Source organism: Gadus morhua, chromosome 10 (genome assembly GCF_902167405.1).
Source record: "Gadus morhua chromosome 10, gadMor3.0, whole genome shotgun sequence".
Taxonomy (NCBI): Eukaryota; Metazoa; Chordata; class Actinopteri; order Gadiformes; family Gadidae; genus Gadus; species Gadus morhua.
The window spans coordinates 21,045,481-21,068,626 of NC_044057.1; the positions used below are offsets into that span (position 1 = coordinate 21,045,481).

General features: G+C 46.4%; 1 protein-coding gene across 1 annotated transcript in view; it reads right to left on the reverse strand.

The window, feature by feature from the left end:
* Window positions 1-2,129: 2,129 nt before the first annotated feature.
* tenm1 (teneurin transmembrane protein 1) overlaps window positions 2,130-23,146 on the reverse strand; it is a gene marked incomplete in the record, with an annotated part of 143,465 nt that continues 122,448 nt past the window's right edge. The window contains 14 exon segments of the mRNA XM_030367748.1: window positions 2,130-2,960; window positions 3,473-3,615; window positions 5,473-6,179; window positions 7,332-7,633; window positions 9,212-9,423; window positions 12,570-12,712; window positions 13,615-13,690; window positions 13,693-13,816; window positions 13,818-13,850; window positions 13,852-13,863; window positions 14,599-14,892; window positions 16,086-16,330; window positions 21,573-21,745; window positions 22,596-22,909. Coding sequence (XP_030223608.1) covers window positions 2,202-2,960; window positions 3,473-3,615; window positions 5,473-6,179; window positions 7,332-7,633; window positions 9,212-9,423; window positions 12,570-12,712; window positions 13,615-13,690; window positions 13,693-13,816; window positions 13,818-13,850; window positions 13,852-13,863; window positions 14,599-14,892; window positions 16,086-16,330; window positions 21,573-21,745; window positions 22,596-22,909 — 3,537 coding nt within the window.

Sequence of the window (23,146 nt, forward strand, 5' to 3'; positions counted from 1 at the left end):
CAGTTTCTTTTTTCTTTTTTTTTTTTAAATGGTGGCTAGGCGTAGGGTCGGCAGGCGGACGTGCTCGGTGGTTGTGATTGGCTCCGGGCTAATGACAGCAGGTGGGGAGAGAGTCTCCTGCGCCGGATCACGAAGGTGGAGGAGAAGGCTGAATCCGACTTCCAGGGGTCGTGCCCTCTCTCTTCCCCCACCACCCGGGTCGCCCTGGCCTCAGCTGTCATATTCTCCTATTCCTCTCAACCCCTCTGCCTCTTCCTCGTCACTCTCCTTCCCTCTCCTCCCCCCTCCCTCACTCTCTCTCCCTCTCCTCCCCTTCCCCTCCTCTCCTCTCCTCCCTCTCCCTCTCCCTCACCCTCTCTCCCTCTCCTCCCTCTCCCTCATCCTCTCCCCTCTCTCTACCTCTCCTCCCCTCTCTCTCTCTCCCTCTCCTCCCCTCTCTCTCTCTCCCTCTCCTCCCCTCCCTCTCTCTCCCTCTCCATCCCTCTCCCTCACTCCCTCCCCTCCATCTCCCTTGCTCCCTCTCCTTCTCCCCCTCCTCCCCTCCCTCTCCCTCCCTCCCTCCCTCCCTCCCTCTCTCCTGCATTATGTTCTGACAGGAACACACAGGGGGGGTTGGGGAGGGTTTCAGGCACGCATTGTTCACCTCGCGCCCCTTCAGCCCAGGGGATGACGATGGCACATATTTGGGGTTTGAACAAATGTCCCCTCCAGAGAGAAACAACGAGACCAAAGTCGAAAACAACCATGACGACAACAACCTGAGCGCCAAGATGGAAAGGAGACACATCTGCTGCCTCTTATACTTCCCTTTCTCACGTAGAACCTGAGAAAGGGAAGTATAAGAGGCAGCAGATGTGAGAGAAGGATGGAGTGATAAGGCAGCAGTGTAGCTGAGTGGTGTCAACCCCCTAGCCGAAAGGGTCTTGGGTTCGATCCACAATCTAGCTTTGGGCATCGCAGAGCAAAAGGCCTGCTCCTAAATGAATGTAGCTCTATAATCACAGTACAGTGAATTTTAAATGACTACACAAGCAACGACAGATGAGCATCATTCAAGCAAGCACCCACCACCCACCAAAAAAAAAAGAAATCTGTTGTTTCACACATATTTACTTTAATTAGCACTGTAACCCAATAAAATCAGATTTTTTTCAGCGAGAATATTTACTATAGCCATGTATAATTTCTTTGCAAAAAAATGTAATCATTTTTCTATTGATTAACAATACTGACACCTATGAACAACATCACTTCCAGTAGAGCTTTTTTTTTTCTCTCTATGTACATTCTTGTTCTTAGTATATGCAACGCACTCGTACAAACTACTGTTGGAGCACACACCAAAAGACGGGAAAACACGCAGGTTTTCGCTTCTCTAAAGGGGTGTCGAGACTCGACAAGGCCTCTCTTGCACAATATGTAAACGATAGTATATCCGAGGTAAACCATTTAATTTAACTCAAATTGCAAACAGAGAGCTCCTGATCTATCTGAGTTCAGGCCGGGATAAGGATTGTTTTGTTGTGGTGGTGGTGGTGTTTTCTCGTTCCTCATGGTGTCGGGGTTCACCCTGCTGTCTTTACTTCCACAGTCCGCTGAAGTTCGACAGATGAGCGGTACCCCTCTAATGAACCGCGTCGGAAGGGAGCAAGGGGAAAGGGTGTGTGAGTCTGTCGTTCTGTCAGTAGGAGTCCGTCTGTCAGTCGGCCCGACGCGTCTCTCAGGCAGTCCCAGGCGAGTCTGGATACAAAAAGCGAAGCCACGGCCAAATCACACTGCTTGTGCCACTGTTTAGAAATTGGCAAAACTGGACGATAATAATAAAATACCATCATTTTGTCACAATTAAAGGCATTTGGAAATGATTTTTTTCCCCCCCCCCCCCCCACCCGCAACCCCCATCACCCGCAACCCCACCTCCTTGTGTTTTTTTTCTTCTTCTTCTTCTACTACTTCTAACTCTGTTGTCTTCGTGTTCCGGTTCTTCTTTGATACAGTATAGAAACAGTAGGACAAACTTGGGGTGAAAGTACAAACAGGCAGTCTTTGGTGGGGGGGGGGGGGGGGGGGGGGGGGGGCTAGGGTATGGGGCTAGGGTATGGGCTCGGGCAGAGGGCTGTAGTGGGGGGGGGGGGGGGGAGGCGGCGGAGGGCGTGGCCAAGCGGGAGGAGCGAGGAGGAGCTACCCGGGGGTTGTCTCTGTTACCTGCCCCCCACCTCGCTGAGTGTCATGAAGTGGATGTTGGAGGGGCAGTCGGACAGCTCCGGCTGCTGCTCCACGGGCAGCGAGTAGTAGCCATCGTAGCTCGCCACACGGCCCTCCGACAGCAGCTGCTGCTTCTCCGTCTCGCTCCACGCCCGGCTCCCCGCGTCCCCCTCCTCCGCCCGCCGGCGCTCCGCCCGCCAGGCGCCGTCCACCGCCCGGCGCCACGCCTCCTCCCGCACGCGGGCCCGCTCCTCCTCCTCGCTGCCGCCGTAGCGCACGCACAGGCACAGGGCGCCCTGCTGCAGCACGATGTCGGCGAAGCGCCGCGTGCGCCCGCCCACCGTGGCGCTCACCTGGGACACGCTGACGTTGACGCCGCTGTCCAGCACGCGCCCGCCCAGGCCCAGGCCCGGCGCCAGGTCCTCCTCGACGGGCCGCGACTGCAGGAAGTGGTGGGTGTCGCAGCCGTGCACGCTGAAGCTCAGGCCGCCCAGGTGCACGGCGCCGTTCAGGATGGCCGCCACGCGCCGGCTGTCCTCGCTGGCCACGCCGATCACCTCGGCGGTGACGCGCCCCCCCGCCGCCGCGGCGAAGCGGATGCTGGGGCCCAGCAGGGAGGGGCGCGTGGCGAAGGGGGGCAGGTGCAGGGGCCGGTGGCAGGTGGAGCCCACGGGGTGCGACACCAGGGGCAGGCGCTCCAGGGAGATGAAGCTCCGCAGCTGGCGCTGGAGCTCGCACTGGATCCCCAGAGCCACCTGGTCACAGGACACACGCTGTACTTCTGGATACAAGCTTTATTCACAGAAAGAACCCTGTTCATATGTTCTGGGTATATATTATTAAAGTGCTCAGTAAACTTAGAACTTAGTAAATAAGTAATTATTAACAGTATTCTGCCACTACTACTGCTATACTATTATTATTATTATTATTAATATTATTATGTTACTATTAACTATATTACTAATTATATTATCATCAGGCATTGAGTAGTAGAAGTGGTAAAATAAGAAGTAATATATTCAACACAAAATAATAATTACCATACAAATAAAAAAATTATAGAATAATATTCATAATTTATTTTTATTATATATGGTATATAATTATTAATTTCTCTACTATTTATAATATATATATAAAAAAATATATATATTATATATATATATATATTTCTTTTTTTTCTATTATAAATAGTTTTATATATTTGTGTTGGTTATTATATGCAGTACTGATTGATCCTGAGCATCCTGTTGATCAACGCTACCTTGCTGGAATCCCAGTCCTGCGTCTTGGTCTGGGTCTTCATGAGCTCGTAGGCCTGCTCCATGCTGCCCACCTCCGGCTTGGGGAAGCCTGGGACCACGTTGTGCAGCTGGAAGCCAAACAGCTGCAGCCAGCTTCCAATATCTGGACACACACACAAACACACGCACACACATACACAAACACACAGATGCACACACACACACACACACACACACACACACACACACACACACACACACACACACACACACACACACACACACACACACACACACACACACACACAAAGAGAACAGGTAAGGCACATATTTGACAATACATAAACATATTAAATTAATGGCCAGTAATAACAAAGTGTCAACCTTTTTGATGCACTTAACAACTAATAAAGCAAACCATCTACCAAACACACACACACACACACACAGACACACACGTGTCTGTGTGTGTGTTCCTGGTAGATGGAGACGTGCACTTCATCTACCACACACACACACACCACACACACACACACACCACAACACACACACAACACACACACACACACACACACACACACACACACACACACACACACACACACACAGTGTGTGGGTATTATTTGTGGCGGGGATAATAGAAGGCATTGTTGGGGGTGATGTCAATGTTCTCTCCAGTTGGAATACCGGGCCGGTTTGGAGCAGGTTGTGCCAGAACCCAGGACATCTGAACCATGGATGCCCCATAAATTAACCGGATGATCAGTAAATGGAACATTCACATGCGCATGCACACCCCCAGCCCCCCACACAAACACCCCCCCCCCCCCACACACACACACACACACACACACACACACACACACACATGAGAACACCTCCTACTCATGTTATTGTCTACTTGGTTTCCACGTTGTTTGCCAGGGAAGCAGTGGGTACCGGAACAGAGTACCAAGGGTGGGGGAGTGAGGGGGTGAAAGAGGGCGGGGACATCTGTCTGTGTTAAGAACACATAAAGCTAAGAAAAAAATAGATAATAAACCCACACCAAACAAACGAACACAGCAAAACAGGACGATCAGAGACAGACTCAGGCTTTGTTATAGACTCCTTCTCTTCATCTCGTCTCCCCACTGTTGTTAAGCTCTATTCTCGCCTTTCTGGAAAATAAACTAGCAAATCATAATAATTATCATCATTCTCATTATTGATCTAAGAATGAATCTCTTCTTATTTATTCCAACTGTAGAAAAGGCGGCCCAAAGTGCTGAACATCACAGCAGCAAAATTATGTATTTTTTTTCTTTTTCTCTCTTTTTTTCAGCGGCGGATGTGAGAATGCACGTCGGTGTGATTGAGTGGGCCTTGCAGCTGTGGTGGGTGACGGGGGGCGGACGGGGGCTGTTGACTCTCTGTGAGAATCGGGACACTGGAGGATTTGCGGGTGTCAGGTATGATGGTGATGGGGGGGTGTTTGGGTAAAGACGTTCCAAATGTACGAGATCGGCTTCCGGTCGTGTAGTGTAGAGTATGAAGGTATTAGTGGAGCAAAAAAAACAATCAAAGCACATGTGGCAGTGGAATTTGTAGTCGTGCAAGATAAAAATAGAAAGTCACACACGTGTGTATCGGTGGAATTGAAGCTGCGGAGGAAAATGCTGTCAGAGTTGCGCAATTTTAGCAACTCAAACGCTCACATGTTACATATTTGCTTACATTATGTGTGCGTTTCTGTGTTGTGTGCGTACATTCTTTAGTGTATCTGTATACATACGTGTGTGGTTGTGTACATGCGTGTGTATGTCTGTGTGCATGCGTGTGTTTATGTGTAAATGTGTGTATATCCGTGTCCATGCTTGCATCAATGTGCGTGCTTGCGTGCGCGTGCGTGCGCGTGCGTGCGTGCGCGTGCGTGTGTGCGTGTGCGTGCGTGCGTGTGCGTGTGTGCGTGCGTGTGTGTGTGTGTGTGTGTGTGTGGTGGTGTGTGTTTTGTGTGTGTGCGTGCGTGCATCCAGCTCACCAGAGGTAAACTGCGTCACCTCCTCCACCTTCCCCACGGGACAGTTGTTCCTGAAGGTGTACAGGTTGAACGGCCGCGGCTCCTCGCTCAGCTCCGCCCACAGCTCGTGATTGGGCGAGGTCCACCGGCCGGCCAGCGTATCGTAGTCCCGCCTCCCCAGGTGCACCAAGCGGGTGAAGGGATCGTAGAGGCCCCCGTGGAAGCCGATCACCAGCTGGAACTCGGGGTTGGTGTCCTGGTACACCTCCCCGTAGGGCGTGTACAGCACCTCCTTCACCAGGCGCCCCTTGCTGGAGAAGACGGCGCGGGGCGTGCCCGTGCCGTCGCAGGCCACGTAGTACTCCTCGCCGCCGGTGCGCTCCATGGCGATGAGGTGGCCCTGCAGGTCGTAGTACAGCGAGGTGATCTGGCTGCTGCTGTGGTTGAACAGGTGGGTGACGCGGGTGGGCTGCGCCAGGTCGGCGTAGAAGAACTGCAGCTGGTGGCCCTGGCTGGTGCGCGTGGCCACGCGGCGGCCCAGGCCGTCGTAGCGGTAGCGCACCGAGCGCTCGGACACGCGGTTCAGCACGCGCGTCAGCAGCCCGTTGGAGTTGTAGTGGAAGAGGTCGTTGCCGCGCTGCCGCAGGAAGCCGTCCTCGTCCACCGTGTACTGCAGCTCGCCCAGCCGCGTGATGCGGTCCCGCTGGTCGTAGCGCAGAGGGGTCAGCCTGGGGGGGGGGGGGGGGGGGGGAAGTAGCGGTATTTAGCGGTGACGACGGGCGTGCTGTATGTTATCCCGCTCGTTACATGGCTGCTTACTCAATCGTTTGACAACAAATATAAAAATATGAAAAAGATTATTTTGATTTAAAAATGAATCCATTGCTTCCGCCATTAGAATAGGGTCAGTTGGATTTGACAATTTTGAAAATCATCCGTTGCAACGGTCTGTTATTGATAGCATTGATAGCGGTCCGCTGTTCAGATATAACAGACCGCTGAGTGCTGGGATGGACTAATTAGAATCGAGTTCTCACCGAAGCCCTGTGATCATCGAAAGAAAACTAAACAGGGGGTTATAATAATATATTGGTAGGCTCCATTTATAGTATAATAATATCTTGAAATTATTATTTTGAATGTGGCTGCTTAGAACCTCATGGTGAGGTTTGAAGCCATCCATCTTGTTTCACTGCAGCCCACAAACGACACAAGAACAGGATACGCTAGCAAGCTGAGCTACACAAAACCACATCTTACAGGATGAGATGAGAAACAAGAGCAACAACAAACAACTCTTTGGGGCTCGGGCAGTTGCCCACGAGCAACAAACACACAAACCACTAGGGCTGAACGATTAATCGAATTCAAACCGACATCAAGATGTAAAAGAACGCGATTTGCAAATCACAAAGGCTTCGATAAAAAAATAAACATCAATTTGTTTAGGGGGGATTTTTCATAGTTGTTATGGACTTTGTTACTGACTGGAGATCAGTAAGATTCATATTTCTTTTTCTTTTACAATTCAATGGTTCAATAAAGGTGTTACAATATCAATTCATGAATCAATTCATCTCGACGCATAAGCCTGGCCTAAAGGGAAGCAGCAGTTTATCCTTAGGCGTCTTTGAGTGTCTAGAAAAGCGCTCAATAAATTCAATGAATTATTATTATTATTTATATGTTGACTGCTTCCAATGTGGTGTTGGTCATACTATAGAATGATTAATTTCCTCTTTATCGAATAGTACAGGACAAAAGGAACTTTAAAAAAAAAAAAAAAATCGTAATATTGATCGAAATAATCTCAATGATATCACTTCCCCAAATCGTTCAGCCCTCCAGCGCACCGTCAGCGTGACGGGAGGACAGCGTACCTGGCGCTGGTGCCATGGCTCAGCAGGTTGATGTTCCCGTTCAGGTCGTAGCTGTAGCGCCACTGGGGCCGCTCGTTGACCGAGGCGCTCTGCAGCTGGCTGTCGGCGTCGTACTCGTAGGCGTAGCGCGTCACGTTGCTGTCCACGCCCACGCGGATGTCGCAGGTGGTGGTGCGCCCGGCCGCGTCGTACTGGAGGGTCATCCAGTAGGCGATGGACTTGAGGATCTCGTACTGCACCTCCACCACCTGGCCGTACGAGTTGAACACCTTGGTGTGCTTCATGAGGTGCGTGGTGATCACCTGCAGCCAATCACACGGCGAGATAGGGGTTAGGGGGCGGAGCAAGGGGGAAGCCTGGGGCATAGGGTTGGAGGGGATAGAGGCGTTGGAAAAAGTACAACGTGTGGAATTGGATTTGTAGGAGGAAATCGGATGTGTCAGTGTCGGAAAATGTTTGGATAAGGTGATATTTAATTTTTTCACTTATTTGAAATTAGGGTTAGGGTTAGATTTAAAATAATGCTAAATATGAAATGGTTGGTTGTTTACATGTTGGGAATGATGGATATTTTAAATCGAATATCAGTAACAAAAAACTCCTTTTTCATATTCCTATTTGGCGACAGTCAAACACGAAAGAAATAAGTGTGTTCGAGGTTGTGCTTTATTGTGTAGCCTTATCATCGTCGTACACGATAGCCAGCAGAAATAGGTTAGCCTCATCATCCTCCAAGCAGGGTTTTTCAACCTGTAGTAAGCGTATCACTGGTGGAACGAGAGGGTAGGGTGCAGGGTACGGGTACAATTTTACTCCTCAATCAATAATATAATGTATATTTTATGTACATACATTATGTGTATGCATTATATATAAATGTATGCATACATATTTTTTATTTATATATTATATATGTTGTTCAGTTATTATAATATTATTTTTATATCATATTTCATAATGACAAGAGTAGTTGCTTTATGCATTTCATGATATCTTCTCCATTCTAATGTTTTCCATTGACGTTCTTTGCTACTTTTGTTTTGGAGCATGTGGTGTTTGACCCCAAAATGCCTTGTTGAAGGTTTCAAACCTCTGCAAAGAGGTGTTGTTATTTCACAACAAAACCCAGATTTGCAGAAGAACAGCGGCAACACATGGTAATGCAAAGTGGTTTCTTAAGCTGCGTCTGGTTTCTCTGTCTTCCATGCTAGCTTTCATGCACACTCTCTCTGAGGTTGATTTCCTGATGTGCTGCATGTCCTTTGCCCGGCCCATACAGCGTCGCTCGTCTGGACTGAAATATGCACCTTACGCAGGTATTGATCTCTGTTTTGAGGAGCGTTTTTGATTTCAGCCTCTGCTCTGCATCATGTGATTTCCCTCCACTCAACGGTATACATTACACCTGGGCTCCATCTCTCCGTCGCCAACCAATCATCAAATCCTAAACACAGCATCTACCGAAGAGCCATTTCCCTCTGATACTTCAAAAATCAAACGGAAGGAAAAATACATCAAACAAAATATTGGTGGGAAAAAAATGCTATGAGAGTGTTTACCAGCCTCATGCACACGACCCTACTTGGGCTCACCTCCTGAAATGCATTGTGGGAGCATGGGATATTGCTGGCTTATAAGCTCCAGATCTTTTTCAGTATATTTTATATCCACACATTTTCTAAAGGGTAAAAGGTCCCTCATGCACATCTTCTCTCCCCCTTAATGATTCAAAGCGAGGGATACACCAAGCGCAACTTCTTTACTCAGTGTTTTTAAGGCCAAAAGCCGGCCAGAAGAGCACCATGGGTCACTCCCTCCTCGATGCTGCTCCCGCCTTTTCTTCCCTTTGTTGACCCCAGAGGCGCCTTCCCCCTTCGTACCTGGTTGAGGTCGTAGAAGATGACGCTGAACTTCCCGAACTGCTCCACTCTGCCAGAGACGTCCACGTAGCGGTACAGGTCTATTGGCAGCGGGTTCTCGTTGATCACCGCCTGCATGCTGGTGACCCGGAAGTTGTTATAGCTGTAGTCGAAGCGGGCGTTCACCAGACCCTCCTCGCTGAAGCGGAAGATCTGGCGGGTCGTCAGCGGACCTGTGGGTCGACCGGGGAGGTCAAGGAGGAAGGAGACACGTCACCGGGTGTGTGGACGCTGAGGGGCCCCTGGAGGCCCCGGAGGAAGGAGACGGGTGACTGGGTGAACCCCCCACCTGCCCCCCAGAATCGCATTTCTCTGTAAGCCGCTTTAGATAATAATAAAAGCGACTGTTGGTAAAATGGTAAATATTGGTGAATTTAATGGTCGATTTGGATTCTATAAACCCACAAATATAAAAAAAATACACACACACACACACACACACACACACACACACACACACACACACACACACACACACACACATACAGAAAATGGTCAAACTCAAGGCCTGTAGAGTACAACTTCTGTCCAACTCGAGCGCTAATTCAACGTCGTTGACGAGCGCGCGCACACGCTAAGGCGCGCGCGCCTGCGTGCTATTCCCCCCCCACACCGTTATCGTTGCGCCATTTCCCAGCGTTGACCTTTTAATACGAAGAAGGGGATAAGGACATCTTAAGACAATAGCCGTGATGGAGGCAATGTGCTCCTTAACGTCTGCACATCAACTTTAACAACACCATTCATCACCCCTGATGCTAGCTACTTCCGCGCGTCTCTCTCCGTCTGGAGATAGGCTTCTGCTAATGAAAGACCATTAAGGTGCTATTTGGGATGACTCGCAACGCAGTTAAAATGACGGACTGTCTCTGTGCCGGGGCCTGTGAAGAGCTGCATCAGCATTGCATACGCTCTTTATACAATTCCTTTTATTATTATTTTTAACTGTTGATTTTAAACTTGCGCTAATAGCGGAAATGAGACGATCACAGAGGGTAAGGTATAGGCTATTAGACTTTGGCAGCTAGGGAAGTTATAGACTGTCTCCATCTCTATTTCCTCGGCACCCCTTCCCCCTTTCTGTTTATGTCTCTCTCTTTGTCTTGTTCTCTCTCTCTCTCCCTCTCTCACACCCCTCCCTCTCACTCGTTGCCCTAACTTCTTTCTATGTCTGTGTGTGTGTGTGCCCCTCTCTCAACAAAAGGGACAATTACCACTATCTGAGCTCGCTGCAGTGCCGTTTGTTCTTCTGAAATGAGATCAGTTAAAGGAAGGTGAGTCCTTTCAGACTCATGGCTGAGTGATAACAAACACAAATAAACACACACATGCATGCACACACACACACACACCCACACATACACGCATGAATGCTCATACACACACACACACACACACACACATATACACGCTCTATTGCTCATACACACACACACACACACACACACACACACACACACACACACATATACACGCTCTAATGCTCATACACACACACACACACACACCCACACATACACGCACGAATGCGTATACCTACACACACACACACACATATACACGCTCTAATGCTCATACACACACACACACACACACATATACACGCTCTAATGCTCATACACACAAACGCACACATGGATTCAAGCATGCACACACACTAATACGCACAAATGTGCACACACGCACACACAAACACACAATGACAGATATTGACTAACAGAGGGACTCATGCACTAACTCACTACTGATACACACACGCTGACACACTGAAAGACAGACACACACAACACACACACACACACACACGCACGCACGCCCCACCACACACACATACACACACAAGCACACACACACACACACACACACACACACACACACAACACACACACACACACACACACACACACACACACACACACACACACACACACACACAATCATCCAATTCAGATTTTTTGTCTGGGCCTGGCAGATTAGCAACACCTGACCTTGAGCCACCAATCAAGATAGTCTGGTGATGGTGTGACCACATAGTGAAGATCATAGTGCTCCACAAAGACTTGAATTACAGTATCTGCCAAGGCTGCAAAGTCAATCACTTACAGAACAAGATATGTGAGTTGTTCTAATTGTGTTTCTAATTAATTTTCCATTTGTGGCACTGAAACAATATTTTCGTGTAATTGGTTTTTGATTGACCGCCCGGGGGAAAAAAATATTATTAAGAATCGATCGTCTACACACACACATAGGCGTATGCAAACATGTGCATTTGCAATAATTAAAAGTCACACGTGAAAAACAAAATGAAAGAAAAGACATACATAGACGGACATAGTCAGACAAAGACAAAGCAACCTAACGCCAGCTAACCACAACATACAAAAAAGCGCATCAAGCATGAAGCTTTCACACACACACACACACACACACACACACACACACACACACACACACACACACACACACACACACACACACACACACACACACACACACACACACACACACACACACACACACACACACACATTCAGCAGGGGCGATGGAGTTTTGTTCACGCAAACAACAATTGTGATCATGTTAAGTCACACACACAGTGTGATTTATAGCTCTCAGTTTAAGAGGTGGAGGAAGGTACAAGCAGCACCAGGGCTCAATGGTGCATTGTGGTAGACCACAACGCCTTCCGGCCTTCGGAAGGCAGTTTTCGGTGTCTCAAATAAACCAACGGTTATCTACAACAATGAAAAAATCTGTTTCGCTCAGACACAAGTGTTCTGAAGAGGACCAGATGGCAAAATGATTGTTCATGTCAGGTTTTGCTAGTTCCAGCTAATGGTAGGCTCCATTTACTGAAACTTGAAATAACTAATGTGTCACTGTGTATTTGTGTGTGTGTGTGTGTATGTGTGGATGTATGTGTGTATGTAAGTGAGAGTCTGTGTCTGTGATTGAGAGTACTGGACAGTGTGTGTGATGTATGTCCTTGTGTTTGTGTGTGTGTGTGTGTGGTGTGTGTGTGTGTGTGTGTGTGTGTGTGTGTGTGTGTGTGTGTGTGTGTGTGTGTGTGTGTGTGTGTGTTTAAGGTAAGGTAAGGTACGTTTATTTATACAGCCGATTTCATACACAAGTGCAAATCAATGTGCTTAACAAAAGATAATAACAATAATAAAACATAAAAAAAAATACAATCAAGTATTGTGTGTGTGTGTGTGTGTGTGTGTGTGTGTGTGTGTGTGTGTGTGTGTGTGTGTGTGTGTGTGTGTGTGTGTGTGTCTAAGATTGAGAATGTGTTCATGCATGCGTGTGCGGCTACCTGTCTGTCTGTAGCGGATAGAGCTGATAAAGCCGTTATGGGTGAGGTGGATGGTCTTGACGGTGCCCAGAGCCTCGTCATAGGTGAAGGTCACCAGGGTGGAGTCGTACACCACCTCCGACAGCCGGGCAGACGGCGTGTACCTAGAGAGCGAGAGAGAGAGAGAGAGAGAGAGAGAGAGGGAGAGAGGGAGCGAGAGAGAGTCAAAAGACTAGTTCCAATGCCCAGCTCGGCTAATCAATAGCTAGGCTAATAAAACAACCTATTGTTTTTGTAAAGTAGGCCTGTTTTCCTTTCCCCATACCTTTTCAATACTAGAAAAAGTATTGAAAAGGTGCATCAGATGAATCTCTCAGAAACTGCAAGGCCTTTAAGCAACATTGAAGCGAATGATCGTAATGACTATATTTACATTTAGTCAATTAGCAGGCGTACTTATCTAAAGCGCCTTACAAGGGAGGAGGAAAATCCTCAAATCATAAAATCAATACTTGAGTAACTACAAAAACTCTTAAGTGCTGCCAAAAAACAACTGGCTGGAGTTCATCAAATGGAATCATTACAATGCTCTTGTGCAGTGCATTGACTGGAAAGAAATTATAAAGATCTGTATATTGTGCAGAATCAGTTCATTGATCTGAATAAGTACATTAGGTAGGACCTATGCATTGAACAGGATGAATACTTTGACCAAAATCAGCATTTTGATCATGATCAATAGATTGATCCGAACCAGTCCATTGTTCCAAATCAGTATATTGATCAATCGGCTCATGGATCAGGATATATGCATTGATGAAGATAAGAAGCCGATGTGTAGAACAAACGTTACATTCAGAATCAGTATATTGATCGCATTCGGCACATTGATCAGGATCAGTATATTGATCACAGTCGGCACATTGATCAGGATCAGTATGTCGATCCAGTTCAGTATATTGATCAGGATCCGTTAATAGATCCGAATCAGTATAATGATCGCAGTCGGTACATCGATCAGGATCAGTTGGGTAGTATCTAGCGCACACTGCGGGTGAAGACCCACCTGTAGACCACACTGCGCCCCGTGCCCAGGTACTGGGTCTTCAGCAGTCCGCCCGTGTTCAGGCTGTAGTCCTGCAGAAGTGGGCCTGGCTGTCGGGCGGCGTGTACATGTTGCGGTAGTAGCCCACCGACAGAAAGGACTGCAGGGTGTGGCGCACCATGCTCGGCATCGTCACGGCGACCAGGCGGTCGGTGTGGTCGTAGCTCAAACACGTAGCGTCGCTGGCTATGCAGCAGGCAGCATGGTCGACTGCGGAATGCACGCAAGACAAATAAATATATATACATATATTACTTTATTTGCCCATTTTATTCCCTTTTGTTTACAGAAGAGTGTTGGGTTATTTTAGTTGATCAAACAAAATGGTTTGAGGAAGTAAAATGGTCAGAGAAAAAATAAAAAGCAAGTGTCCCAAATCTTTTAAAAGAAAAGTTATTTATAATAGATGAGGTATAGTATTAGAGTATAAATTATACATATGGTCTTATCACATTTTTGATGGCTTTCTGCTGTACCCTGCTCTGAGTTTGGTTTGATCCCAAAGTCTAAAAATATATTTAGATGAATATTTAATTTGAAGAGGAGTTCATTTTAAGAGGGTATTATAGCTCTGGTTTAGTTCCGATTCATCACACATTTAATTTAATTTTTTACTTCTTCGTCTTACGTTTTAACAATATTACCTAGAATGGTTCATGCATTTTTTTTTTCAATTTGCACTCTCTTTAAATGCGCTTGTTTATTTGATATTATATGTGGAAACTATTTATGAGACTATTATTACAATTAAAATATTCATTGCGAGGCTCACCATTGTTTTGACAAAATAGGTTAATTGTCCAGAATGACCCTGTATGTATTTTAGTAAATAATTCAATTTAAAATGAATCGATACGCAAATTGTGTTAACCACTTTCTAAATTGGCTTTTAATGTTGGCAACCACCACAGCCCCGACCCCTGTGGCGTCCAGCAGGAGCCTCACCCGGTCCACGTAGGTGTAGCTCCAGATCTTCCCGTTGACCCAGGCCCTGGAGACCACCCGGCCGCCCTCGTACTCCAGCCTCTCGGACCAGTCCCCGCGGTGGATGGCCGTCAGCAGCCCGCCGCTGGAGTAGCTGACGTTGACCTCCGTGTACTTGCTGCTGGGCGACCACACCACGGGCCGGCCCTGCAGGTCATACTGGATGTGCAGGGTGAACTTGCGGTGGTCGTCGTAGATCTTGCCCACGCGGGTGCTCTGGTCAAAGTCTATGGAGAGCAGGTTCCTGTTGTGTGCCTGTGAGAGGGAGGTGTGGGTCGCCGGTTAGCTGGAGCGTCAGCGTATGCACAAAACTATTTTCATAGATATTATATAAGAATTAATAAATCAAATGTATATAGCACCGGATCAAACCTACACTGTGTTTATAATAGTAAAAACATATATTGCACTGGTCACTGGGTTTATAATGGAATATAAAATATACAAATATATCCAAAAATATAGATAATACTATAAGTATATATAACTATAAAGTAGCTTAAGGTATGTATTGGGCAATACAAATGAATAAATACATTAAAAAAAGTTGTGTTATTTTTTGTATACGGTTGTCATTATTATTACTAATACTTGCAACCTCGAAGCTTAAAAGTTGAACAATAGCTGTTGAACCAGTGCTGGGCCGCAGGCAGCGGCGGCGGAGGCTTCATTAAATCTGTGCTCAGCTCAAAGCAGGTCACTGAATTAAGAATAGATCTCTTTGTATGACAACAAGGAGCAAGGGGTCCCGGGGACAGCTCATTAATTAGCATGCTGCTGATGAGTCTGGAAATATCCTCATCTGGGTGCAGTTTATGTGTCATTTCAGATCGGAATGACAAAGTGTGGCCGTTGACATATGAGGGAGGTGTGCATCCGTGATCCGCCCGTTGGCTGTGACTCATTGTAAAATATGTATTTTTGCAAAACTCACACCCCTGTGGCCACGATATGTAAATATGGCGTGGTTCGGGGGTCTGCGGGGGGGATGAAAGGGCAGCTTCATGAAGGTAATGCGTTCCCCGTGGGTCAGCCTCAATTCTGTGCATTGAAGCGGCGACAATATGATGGTTCTTTAGGGTTTTTTTCCAGCAAAGGACTTATTTCACACTTTGAACGAGTGGCAGATTTTTTTCCGCGGGAGTTGCACAACTTTTCCAGCCTCAGAAAACAAATGGCTTTACGTCGTATCAGCTGCGATACTACTACTAGGTGAACCCTGGAAAACACTGAAAGATGTAGACGAATTTGTGATTCACCTAAATCATCTCATGACTATTTATGTATCAAGCAAGAATTTGTATGGAAATATCATTTCCCCTAATAAATCAATAAGATGGATACCATAAAATTATCCAAGAGATCCAAGTGATTTTTTATGTTTCATTTCTCGTGGACCATGCCAAGGCTCAACATTATATAGTCCAACATTGATGGCCTTGGGTTACCCTGAGCCTGCGTTCGTAGGTGCTGAAGTTGGTTTTGGCCTGCTCCTTCCTCTGCCTCCACTCTATCAGGCTGGGGGCGTGGTCTCCCGGCAGGCTGATGTTACAGCGGCTGGCTGTTGGGCTGACTCCGCCCCCGACCGCCCCCGGGAGGAGGGGCTCCGTGTTGAGTGACAGCTCCATTCCACTCGCCAGGGAAACCAAGAAGGAGCCGTCGGCACTCACGCGGTACGAGCTCTGTGCATGATCTGTGGTTTGGAAACGTGGAGAGGCGCACATGTGTCACACACACACACACACACACACACACACACACACACACACACACACACACACACACACACACACCACACACACACACACACACACACACACAGCCACCCACACATACGTACAAAAATGAAAACAGGAAACTATGCACTACACAACATAAAAAACGATGTGGCAGCTGTGGTCTCAACAACTATCAACAAAGTGACACCTCTGCTGACGTGTTGCTCAAACAAGAAACAGGCTAGCATTAACACTGTAGTAAACTCCTGTTCACTGTGTTAAAAAGACATTTGTTAGTATTTAAGATTGAATAAAACACAACATACACAAATAGAACACAAACCAAACAAAATAAGTTAAAGATAAATGCGCAATATCGTTTTCCACTATTCCGAGTAATTTCTGGTTGCTAAATGATAGAGGCCACCATCAACCAAATAACAGATCCTATCGAGCTGTTTAATCTTTCAAAACATTGTTGTTTGAAGAATGTATCTTGTTTCCAGTGTGTACTTTGAGTGCACAGTCTGTACTCTGTGCGTATAGTGTTTAATGTTGTGTGCTTTTTTTGATGCTGGAACACATACACCCATGTCTTCCTTCTTCTTTCCCACAGCGAGAGACAAGAGAAACAGAGAGATGGTGAGAAAGAGAGAGAGCGAAATAAATACCACCCCTTTCTTTTTTGCACTTCCTGAATGCACTTGTTTTTGATATTCTCACACATTCGCTAAAGCCGTTACTTTTGTTCCTCCTCTGCAGCGGGGCTCACATCCCAAGTTAGCAAATAATGAGCAGGTGCAAGTTTAGCTTCTACAACTGTAGACTTCACAAGTCAAACATATTAGGAGGTCTGCCGCACTCATCATTTCCACAGGCTCTTATCTAAGTTGGGTTGTTTAGTTGTTTTATGAATTGATCATTTCGAGAGGGATCCAATGAATGTATGAATAACTAATAAAGATTAAAACAAAAAAGTGGGATATCTTCTTTATATCAAATATACAGAAGCCCTCTTTATGCATATTAAGTACTTTAATTACAATATGTTACATGTGTTGTGGAGCACCATGAAGCCTCGAGCCGAGGACAGGCAGAGTTTGCCGTTGCGATGCTTTGCATACGGCCCCCACATGACTTACAATGCAACCACCAACGGCGTCTGGTTAGTCATGTTCCATCATCCCCACCAAGCCCCAGGCTACCCGGAGCTCTCCAATAGGAGTGCCGCTCTCTGACCGCATGAGTCATGGGCCGTAAGTGTGTGTGTGTGTGTGGGTACGGAAATCAATAGCAAAGCTCATCTACTATTCTCACCCCCATATGTGTCACTCACACTCACTCATATCAGCCTGATTTACAGACAAACATAAACGCACACAAACACACACACACACACACACACACACACACACACACACACACACACACACAAACTGTAGTGTTGCTTGCCTGTCATGGTGGCTTAATTTTAAGCTACAAATTAGTTGAAATGTTACATGTAGCGACTTTAATATTTCGATATCGATATAAGTCTTGGTAATCCTAAAAACATAGGTAAAAACACAAAAGTTACTGGAAACGGATCAACATAGATTCGTGACATATCAACTTAACAAGAGTTTACTAAATACTCTTTCTGATGGTGAGTTGGTAGCAGGGGGACATAGATATTCTCTGGCCTGCTTGCTCAGAGTGCATAGGGGTAGTTATTTCCATGCCTAAAAGAGAGAAAGTATATACAAGAGCCCTAGACCGACTACTAATATCTGGATGGTATTAGGTAATAGAATTCAGTTATGATGCTTCTTCACCATTTCTGGCCATCTGTCATCAAGAATATTAATAGGTGTTCATTCCTTGCACTCTCTTCAATAGCCCAGTGCAATTTTATTGATACCTTGCTCAACGTACAAACCATCCTAATTCATATCCCCCCCATACGGTCTAAGCTGTGTGTTTTAATTGGAACATAAGGGACTCGTGTTTCGAATTAACTCACACTGTCGCCACCATACAGCCCCACGATAGCACCCTGCACCGCTCAGAACCTTGGCACGCATCGCCTGCCATGCATTGTGACCCATTATATTAAACACAGAACAAGACCTAACATCATCGTTGGCGAAGTGTGTTGTCCTGACTGCTCGACACTGCCCAAAATTTCAACAGCGAAGCTCTACTGTAACTGAGTCCGACTCAGACACAGAGTCGAGGCTAGATCTACCATGTGGGCCGTCCGGGCACCTGCCCAAAAGGGGGCCCCGAGAACCTGCCCAAGGGGGGCCCCCGAGAACCTGCCCAGGGGCCAGCAGCGCAAATGGAAATCTGGGATTGGAGGAAATTATTGAATTAAATGGCTCCACAGTAATATGACCGAAAGAATGACCCCTTCTCTTGGTCTTGATGATTAGGCAATCAGGTGGCTAATGGATAATTCTACGGTTTAATCTGTATTTTTCGGTTTAATCAGCCCAAGGCATAACACCCACATCAGAACACGGATATCTGTTGAATATCCAGCATCTTTATAACTCAGAAACAGAGTGCAAACCACTGCTATGGAATGGTGTGATTATTTGAACACACCTCCACAGCAACGCTATATGCTGCCATACATTACCCTTCCCTTTTGATATCTTTAGGGTCCTGACAGGCGATCATTATTGTCCTGACAGCCACCATACGTTGTACAACCTAACTTCTTTATAGAGCCTCAACAATACTTGACATTGTGCAACGTCAAAGACATTTGACTAGTTAATGATATATCTTGCTGCCAAACGACATACATTATATATAATGTTCAGTGCCCAAGCAGCCTTGAGGGGAACTAATTCAGCCTTGTCAATAGTGGATCTGATACCCACTGACTTTTTGTCTTTTAAAGCATTTTTCAAATACAATATGCGTTTTTAACCAATTTAACCGTTTCAGGAATGTAATGGGAAAAAAACGACGACGTCAACTCAATGCCTGCGTCGTGACAGCCCTATTTTAAAATGATACATGGTGGCGCGGCATCACTTTTACATTATTTGAGATCCCTGAAGTTTCTGCGTCGGACTGTTCCACTCTGCACTCTGTCTTTCTCGCTCTCTCTAAAACACTCACTCTTTGGAAGCATGCACACACGTCACATGGTATTCTCCATAGGGTATGATCGTTTAGTCGACCATTGACCAGGGCAACCGGCCATTCAAACCCTGATTATTATATAGCGGTTTCAAGCAGGCTCTACAATCAAAACCGACCAAGTCACAAAGCCAGACGGAGGCAGCTCCCCACAGAAATAGAGAGAATGCCGCGTACTTTCACAGACATTCTCGGTTTGATATTGCGCAATGGGATTTTTTTTAGAAACAGCCTATGACTGGATTATAAACATAATTCATCCTGTTAGTTAGACATTCATATATTCCTTTACTGTATGGAGCAAAATAGTTCATATCAATTGTAACCAAGCGATCTGATTGGCTGGGGTTTTCGAGCACCCTGATTGGCTGGGGTTTTTGTGCGATGGACTGGCTGCGTTTTTTTTTCGAGCCATCGGATTGGCTGGGATTTCGTGTAGTTCTAATCCGCTTTTGTGATCCGCAGGCAGCTCGAGTGTTTTCACACAGGGAAATGCTCCCAATTTCACAATATTAGACTTTCATTATAGTCAAATACGTGTTTCCAATATCAAATCTTGCTTGAACGTCTTCTTGGCTCCCCACTGTTAACTTGACCAGCTGTCCAATTAAGCGACAGCTCCATGGAAAAACAGGCCTAAGTAATTGGCCTGGTTTAACCATTTCGATTTGGCATTAATACGTTGCCTGTCCAATTCTGTTGCTTTCGCAGGGTCTTGGCGGGAGAATTGTTTGGGCAGCGTGAAAGTGTGAGGCTGAAGGTGAAAGCGTGTGTCACACGCCAGAAGCCAGAAAGTTGGCAACCCTGAAATAACGTAGACCAAGGTTTATGTGCAGAGCTGCAAAGTCTCCCACTTTGCTCGTCAGTTTCACGCATATTGACCAGTTCACAAGCGCACAAGCCATACCTCGCATTTCTGACGCTAACATTTCCAAAGTCGAATTTTATTTTATTATGTGCATATATTTTCTCACTTTCCTATCATTGCTTTCCGATGCAGCTGAATGCCGTCGTTCCACTGAGGCAAAGGCTATGAGGGAACAGGCTGGTTTTTGATCATTACGAAATGATGTTATTCTAGAATGAAAAACAACTGTGGGATTTACAGAATTAAGGGGGATTTCCACAAGCTAGTGTCATCCCTTCACTGCACACTTCACTTCCATGTTGTGAGGCAGAGCGCACTGGCATGTTACTTAGTAAGACCCAAGGGCGCAGATCTCATTACAACTTAGAGGGGGACCACAATCGTGGAATGTTTTCAACAGGGTTTTTTGGAGGGGACATCAATATTATCCCCAACTTATATCAAATTATCTTCTTTTACAGACACACAGCCATTAATAGTAGCTTCAAATATATTTGAAGGAACGACTGATGATCAAAGTGAAGTCGGCTTCTATTGAATATATAATTTTAATTAAAAAAATAGATGTATTGGGGGGACAACTTCATGTTTTCCAGAAATTGAAGGGGTAGAGTCAGAAAAGGAGGCAGTGGAGAAGACAGTAAAGTAGGCAGTGGAGGAATCGGTGTACTTTTAAAAGTGAGCGGTCAACCAAGGGGCCATTCTTCACAAACAGTCACACAGCGGCTGAAAAAGGCAGATTTTAATCGTTCCTTAAGCCCATTGGTTGTGGTGTAGAGTCTTGCAAAATTGCAAGGTTTTGCAATGTCATCTCGCTTGAAACTTGGCAGCCCTGTGAATGTTAGGGCACAGACAAGGAAGGAGTATTTGATGCCAAAGTGAGCCTAACCGTGGTCTATAAAGGTAAACAATATATTTTGTAGCAACCAAACCCACCCTAGGTTTATAAAGGTAAGAAGTAGTAGCCTACTACTAAATCTAGTAGACCTACCCAAACTGACCTACACTTGGCTTATAAAGGGTGTGTGTGTGTGCGTGCAAGTGCCGGTATGTGTGTGTATGTGTGTGCATGCATGTGTCTATGTCAGCTTGTGCCCGTTTGTGCATGCTTGTCCGTGTGTGTGTCTGTGTGTGTGTGTGTGTGTGTGTGTGTGTGTGTGTGTGTGTGTGTGTGTGTGTGTGTGTGTGCATGTGTGTATCGGGCGCCTCCATGCCTTGTCTGAAGGTGTAGATGGTGTCGCTCGCGGACAGGTTGGTGCTGGTGACAAAGTTTTCACGGTTGGACGCCTCCACCTCCACCCGAGACCAGCGCTCTGGGTTGCCGTGGAAACCGCTCACCTCGCCCGTGGGGAGGGTGATGTTGGTCACATGGCCCTCGTTGTTGTACCTTCACAGAGAGAGAGAGAGAGAGAGAGAGAGAGAGAGAGAGAGAGAGAGCACAGACATGGATGAAGTGTGTACGGAACACAAACACACAAACACATATATATATATAGACTGTGTATACACATCCACACACACACACACACACACACACACACACACACACACACACACACACACACACACACACACACACACACACACACACACACACACACAAACACCCACACACAAACACTGGCACACGTTCTATCTTGTCCGGCGCTTCATTGCCACAGAGGAAGTGTCACGAGTGATTTATACATTTAATTATCCTTTGGTAGAATTTGAGACAGACACCGTCTGTGTGGACGTCAAATTGTGTACACGGACCGTACGTGAGACACTGCGCTATTGTCTCACCAGGGTGTTGCGGAGGCGATAATACTGTGTGTGGGTCTGTGCTTCATAGATGTGTTGACATTCCGTTGTGTGTATGTGTTTGTGTCTGTCTGTGTGTGTCTGTGTGTGTGTGTGGGAGTGTGTATGTTTCAGGGTATGCATACTAGTTGTCTGTCTGGTTTCCTTCCCATTAGGAAATCTGAAATACAACTCACCACCAGGTGGCACTGTAACAATTCACATTTCCTTTTGCCAGCACACACACACCTACCCTCAAACTCAATCACCTAGAGCTATATATATATATATATAAATATATATGTATACATATATATATATATGTATATATATATATAAATATATATATATGTATAAGATAAGACACAAAATTAATGCAAAGCAAAGAACAATCAGGTTACAAAGACAGGAAAAAAAGAAAAAACTTAAACTAACTAAGAGACGAGCCAACTTACTCATAAACTGTGGTCCAACTGTTCTCGTCGCTCTTGGTCGCTAGGAGGCCACTGTTGCCGTGGTAAGTGATGTGGGCGACGTCGTGGCCTTGGGCTGAAACCTTGCGCAGTGTTCCGCTGTTGCTAAGTGACAGCCAGTACACCTGGCCCCCGGGTAGGGCCAGCCAGAGGGGAACGCCGTGGGCGTCCCTCCTCACCTGCAGCCCGCGGCCGTCCCTCCCTGCCAGCGCCGACAGCTGGCCGTCCGACCCGTACGAGAAGTTGTAGAGGTGGTGGCCCGTGATCAGGTGCTTGGTGAACAGGTGTGAACCGTTCTGGAAAACGGAGAAACAGGGAGGAATGACGGACCCCGACGGTAGAGTTCTATTGGTTCTCAGTACTTGCTGTGTTTTTCTTCGCACTCTAAGGCCCGATCCTATTTCTACCCCTTACCCCTCCCCCTAACCCCTCCCCTTGTTTTGAAGGGGTAAATGGGAAGGGGTAAGGGGAAGGGGTAAGGGGTAGAAATGGGATTGGGCCTAAGAATCCAATATTTTTGTCCTGCTTTAGTC